This window comes from Megalops cyprinoides, chromosome 9 (genome assembly GCF_013368585.1).
Source record: "Megalops cyprinoides isolate fMegCyp1 chromosome 9, fMegCyp1.pri, whole genome shotgun sequence".
NCBI classification, from domain to species: domain Eukaryota; kingdom Metazoa; phylum Chordata; class Actinopteri; order Elopiformes; family Megalopidae; genus Megalops; species Megalops cyprinoides.
The window spans coordinates 5,237,888-5,244,182 of NC_050591.1; the positions used below are offsets into that span (position 1 = coordinate 5,237,888).

The following is a 6,295-nucleotide window of genomic DNA, read 5'->3' on the forward strand; positions in this document are numbered from 1 at the left end:
CCCGGGGCGCCTGTAAAAAGGCCGGCGTGCACCTCTCTCCGGGGGGCGGCCCGGGCTCCATGACGTGGCTTAGCGCTGCCTTTAAAAAGCTGCTGTGGGAGAGAGGAGCACAGCTTAGCGCTGGGACACTGAGGAGTCCTGAGAGGAGAGGGGTGTACGTGTGAGAGCGTTTGACGCGGTGGCCCCCACACCACAGACCCGGGAACGTTAAGTGAGCCTCCCCTCCCCGCCCTTTACTTCCTGCCACGGAAACAGACGGCCCACGGTGATTGCTGGAACGGGCCGAAGCATTTGCTGGTGCTGCGCCATGACGACACGGACCAGCCTGACGGAGTCCGAGCTCTCGGAGGATGAGCTGGAGCTGGGGGGCATCCCGCTATGCGCGGGCGAAGACAGCAGCGGTGAGGGAGGGCGCAAGATGTCCCCCCCAGGCGGGAGCGAGGGCTCGTCGGCCGGCTGCCCGAGCGAGCCCGAGGAGGCCCGGGCTGGGAAGAGGCGGAGCCGACCGGCGCGCTCCAAGGCCAGGCGGGTGGCGGCCAATGTGCGCGAGCGAAAGCGCATCCTGGACTACAACCAGGCCTTCAACGCGCTCCGCACAGCGCTCAAGCACGACCTGAGCGGCAAGCGGCTGTCCAAGATCGCCACGCTGCGCCGCGCCATCAACCGCATCTCCTCGCTGTCCGTCTTCCTGCGCGCCAACCCCGGCGGGCCCCCGCGCCGCCCCTGCGGCCATGCTGAGTGCCACGGGCTGCTGCCGGAGCCGGGCTGCGAGCCGGGGAAGGACCGCGGCTTCCAGGCGCCGGGGGAGAGCTACCCTCAGACGCCCGGCCTCCAGATCCACAGCCACGCCCACAGCCACAGCCACAGCCACACCTACCCCCTGGAGCAGCAGCTGTACTCGGACTCCCCAGGCCACCTGGCCCCGGCAGGGCCTCCCTCCCCACACTACCCCCATTACTCACCCGACGCCCAGCTCTACGCGCCCCACGACCGCTATAGCCCGCCCCTGTATGGGGGGGGCATGGGGTACCAGTTCGGCGTGAGGGCCTCCTGCCACCAGAGCCCCATGGACACCTTCTCAGACTGCCCCCCCGGGCGCCCCCTCACCTGGCAGCTGAGTTACCTGCAGGGGGGGTCGGGGTACCAGCAGTCTCTCTCCATGCACTGACACCCGGCGAGCTCTCTCCTCTGGAGAGATGGAAAGGACACTGGGGACACAACAGCACCACCAAAGCCAGCGTGAATGCAGTAGAATGCGAGCACAGAGACTGAAGCGCGTGTGACTGCATTTATTCATTCAGGGACCAGACTTGCTGTGAATGTACTGTGTCTATGTCTATCCTCAAGCGTACCATGCTCGTTCTGAAAGAACAACTGAGAAGAAATTTTACAACAGAGATATGGAAATATGCCAATAGTAGGTATCACATGGTGTGCAAGAAAGCTAAAGGCAACGCACCTCTTTTAGCCTTCTTCTGTGTATACAGGTGATTTATAGCTGTTGAAATGCCCGCCTATGTACGGCATGCATTTTCATTAAATAGCGAGAGGCATGTCATCAACACTGTGAGGCTAATGTGAGAATGGGAGCCTGGGACTGTCACTGAAGGGAGGGAGAGACGCTGGTCACATTCAGAAAGAGGGCAGGACCGCCGCTGCTACCCACCTGAGCACAGACACCTTTCCACATGAGTATTTTTTTTTTATGCAACCTTTATTTTTTGAATGACTTCTTCCGAAATGTGTGAGGTGTTAATAAAGGTTTTGTCATTTCCAAACACAAAAGTGTTTCCCCTTCATTCTGTTAAAGTGTCACTGAGAGAGAAACCCTGGATTTGACTTTTGTGCTTCTGTGAAAAAGGTAGAGTACACGTTACAACAGCGCTGGAATCTCTCGGGATGCTAACGTTCTGGCAGTGTGTTGCGCTTCCGCGGTCGCTGTTTGTCGTTGTTGCAAATGGTTAACTGCACACTTAGGGAAAATAATTCATTAAGATGCTGCTCACTTTGTGCAAGTGTAAACCAAAATAGCTCCCATCCACATAGTTTATAGAAAAGTACAACAGGGTCACTGTTTATTTAATCAGAAATGACTGTGTGGGAGATTGTGGTTGATATTTTAACCCAGTAAATTTCTCAGAATTAGCTTTTTGCAGTGAAAAGCTGACCACCGTGTTTGTGTTTGGCTAGCAGTCAAATGTAATATATGGGCTGATATTACCAAACATTTGCTGGGTGATTTCTATGACTATGTTCTTAGGGGCCTCAGAGAGTAGTATAGCTTGTTGTTTTGTAACTGGTTCTTCTGCTCCTATCTCTGTGTGAAGAATGCATGTGTTACAACATAGCACCTCTTCTCCTCTCACTAACACTATATGCGGCAACCGTCCTTCCATCCCATAATTACCATCACTGGCAGCATTCCTCTTTCGTAAGGGAATGCCTGTCAGCTTAGAACATGAATGAATGAAGTAACTCCAGCACCATGTACCACCATGCAAATGTGCCTCTGTGTGTGTGTCTGTGTGTCTGTGTGTATGTGTGTGTGTGTGTGTGAGAGAGAGAGAGAATGAGAATGAGAATGAGAATGAGAATTTGGACTTGTTAAGCATGAAGATCCAAGTGTTTGGAAGTTACTGAGTATGAATGATCCCTGTCTCTCTGTGTTTGGGAGTTATCTAGCAGTAGGCCCATGTGCTGTCTCCTGCCACAGTGCTGATGAAACAGAGGTAGGCCATGACAACGAGCCCAGAGCAGTTCTAGTGTCTAAGGGCCCAGATGAATGCTGTGTTCATGCCAGAGAACACTAAGCACATGTCCTGTTTATACGGTCAGATTAATGTGGCCCTATTGCAGTTTTATGGTTAAGTTACACAAAGAAACAGTTCAGCTGATTCTAAGGAAAAGCCACACACAGGGAGTATGCATGGCGCTTGGGAGATACCGAGATCAACATTTGATCTGAATAAACAATGCAAATATTAGAAAATGCCTGTCCAATATGTCGATTCTTGTATGTCGAATGTTTGGCCTGCCTAAAGCTAACTCTGTTGAGCTGTCACACATTTAAGAAATCTGAATGACGGGGTTTGGAGCTGTTCCAGGTATTGCTGGCTGGTGGCCTAATAAAACAAACCAATATGACAAACAATGTTGCGTATGTTATTTTTCAGTGGCTCAAAGCATGGCTTTAAAAGGCAACGTTTTGTATGCGATAGGGATCATTGCTTTGATATATTTGGAATAAATGAAGGTTAACGTGCAAATCCGTAGAATGCAAAAGGTCTTGATTTGTTGCAGTAAGCAGCGATGCACATGTAATAGGCTTTACGGACAGGAAACATAAATGTATGTGAAAACAGAGAGCAGTTAACGTGTGGAAGTCCCTGCCAGGTTTAAATATGGCTTAGCATCCTTTGACAGATGGGTGAATGGAGCCCTCTCAGCGCTAGAATTCCCCTGTGTGTGCAGGTTTGGAGGAACCAGAGGGAGCGTTTGATCATTGCGGAGGTCTCTCCGGAGGAGGCTGGGACAGGAGCACCGTTGAAAGCTGCTGGCTCAGGGCATCCAGGGGGAGGTGTGTGAATGTGTGTGAGCGTGGGTGTGTGTGCATGCTCATGTGTGAGAATTTGTGTGTATGTGTGTGTGGATGTGTGCCAGAATGATCTGATTCCGGTAAGAGAGAAAAGGAAGAGGCGGGGGGTGGAAACCTTCATTTCACTCTTTCCCTCCCTCTCCTTCTCTCTTTCTCCTTCCCTGTGTTTCTGATCTTTCTCTCTCTCAGTGTCTCTCCTCTCTGTCTCTGTCTCTCTGTATCTCTCCAGGACTCAGACTATCCTAATGTGATTGGGGTTGCACTGAACAATGGACAGCATTGACAGTGTACTTTTGTTCATTTTCTCACTCTCTCTGTTTCTGAGTGGTGAGAATCTGTGCTGTCTGACTCACCTACACACCCCCACCAAACAGACAGACAGAGGGACGGACGGATGAAGGAGGATCCCTCCCAGGTTGTCTTTTACCACCTATTAAAAAATGTAACAGGCATGACGACATGTCTCCTCTCCAGTCTGCTTAGACACAGCTCTCTGCCAACCCTGTCTGCCTGTCTGCCTGCCCACCTGACTGTCTGTCCACTCGACTGGTTCCTGTTTTATCTTAATGGCAGACAAGCTACATTTCAAAATAGTCAAAAAGAGCATTGTCATTGTCATTAATTCAAATTATGGCCACATCACTTTTGGCTGGAATTCTACGCCACAGTAAAAAAAGCACCTGTTCCCTTTCAGGAATGAGCAACCTCTTTTCACTAATTTTATATGTTATGCGTTAGCCCTGTAAGTCAGGAAGTATAACACCTGCAATAATGCACTCCTGAGGATGAGGCTTGCAGCTTTGGCACTTACAGTATAACATTTTAACTGCATTAATGTATCAAGTCACTCTCAGCAGAGCTGTACTGCTACCATTACCATCTGTTGCTCAACTGAATTTTGGCACATTAGTAAAATCCCATCCGTTTGAGTTCAGGCTGATAAGATAATAAACCTTGGATGACAATAATCGTAGCTGTTATGAATGGGCCATAAAATAATCAGACTTTAAACACATCCGAGTATTTTGAACAACCCAATAAAAAAATAACAGTAAAAACATGAAAAAATTCTGTGTTATTTCAGGGCGATATGGTAAATTGCATGCAGGCGCTACTATTAACCTCTAGAGGGCAGCAATCTGCCACCTTATGGAATTGAACGGGCGCGTCAATAGGACGGACAGACTACCGTCGGTCAAAGCTCGCGGATCACCCCCAGCCTTTTTACCCACGGACCCACGCATTCAGCACAGGTGCCAGGAGAACGTGCAGAGGGTGAGAGTGACTTTTGACACAGTTTACAAACAACCTAAAGTTTAGAGCCGTGACTCACCCGAGTCTTTCTGGGCTTCGTTCGAACTCGCCCGCCCGGCGCTGACGTATCACGATGGTCCGTTCCGCCTCCTTGGCATTTTCCCCCTCCGCTTAAACCAACGGAAAAAAATACATTCATATTTATTGTCGGAAACGTCTATTCCGAGCAGGCTTGTAGAAGGTAAGGTCGCAGACATCAGTGAGTCACTTGTTTATGTACCTGCCTGTGACTGTACGTGCAGGAATCAAAAGTTCAGCACCGTTCACGCGGGTACAACTGTCGGATACCTAACCGCAACATCGCAGACGGATGACAAATCCGGGTGAATACAACTACTGCATTGTGGAGATCAGAGCCACACTGGCCTGTGGACAAAGGCTGTCCCAGAGGATTAGAAGAATGAAAACACTTAACGAATGACGTTCACTTTTTTCTCCAGACAGTATTAAATCATTTTTGGACACTTGCACATACATCTCCTAAATACCATGTGAAGGAGTATGTCCACCAAAAACCGAGTAATTGTTTGTTGGTATAATTGTTAACTGTTAAATGCTTGTTTAAATGTTTAATTGAACTTCCTTGATTTTACTCATTGCTTTTTGTGAGAAGCATTGGCCAGCTACATAGCCCTTATGAAATAAGCACTAAATATAAATTATATGAAATACATTCATAAGCATATGAATATATATTCACAGGTGTAATGCAGTCCACAACACAATGCTGTGATACAATTTGTTTCAGGTAATTTCAGTTCAAATTTGTGTTGTGTTGTGAATGTGTTGTGTGTTTCCTTTAGCAACTTTATGAGTAATACTCTATAAATATATGATCTACATTTCCTATCTGAGATTGACAGGGTTTCTTGTGTGGATGGAATCTGGAACCAATCACTAACAGTACTTGTGTGTGTTTTAGTAACAACTCAACTTACTGTGTAGACACAGTGACACAGTGCAGTTAGAGAACTGGACAGGAGACCAGGAGGTTTCGTGTTCCAATCTTGGGTGGGACATTCCTGTTAAATTCTTGAGCAAGATCCATGTCCTAAACATCTTAAGGTGCTGTGTAGCATTATAAACAGAAACATGGAAAGGCTCTATTCTATGAGCCACTCTGGGTACTGAATCTGCTAAGGAAGTGAACATGTGCGCAGAGGTTCGTGCAGGTGTCTGCTGAAAACTGGGCCCTCTGTCATTGTCTGGGGAGAGTAAGGAGGGGAGGAATCTGGGGTCTTCAGCAGCAAAAAGCCATTCTGCTTTGCCCGGCCCACTCGTTCAGTGCATTTGCGATTTCCTTTATTGAACACTAGAGGGAAGTGTGGGACTGGAGTGGAATCGCTACAACAGACCACACCGTAGACGAGCGGGACCTGATACGAT

General features: G+C 48.6%; 1 protein-coding gene across 1 annotated transcript; it reads left to right on the forward strand.

Annotated features, from left to right (window-relative positions):
• Window positions 1-307: 307 nt before the first annotated feature.
• LOC118782895 (class A basic helix-loop-helix protein 9-like) lies at window positions 308-1,168 on the forward strand. The gene has a single exon (XM_036536518.1). It carries the CDS (start codon window positions 308-310, stop codon window positions 1,166-1,168), a length of 861 nt encoding a protein of 286 aa, XP_036392411.1.
• The last annotated feature ends 5,127 nt before the right edge of the window (window positions 1,169-6,295 follow it).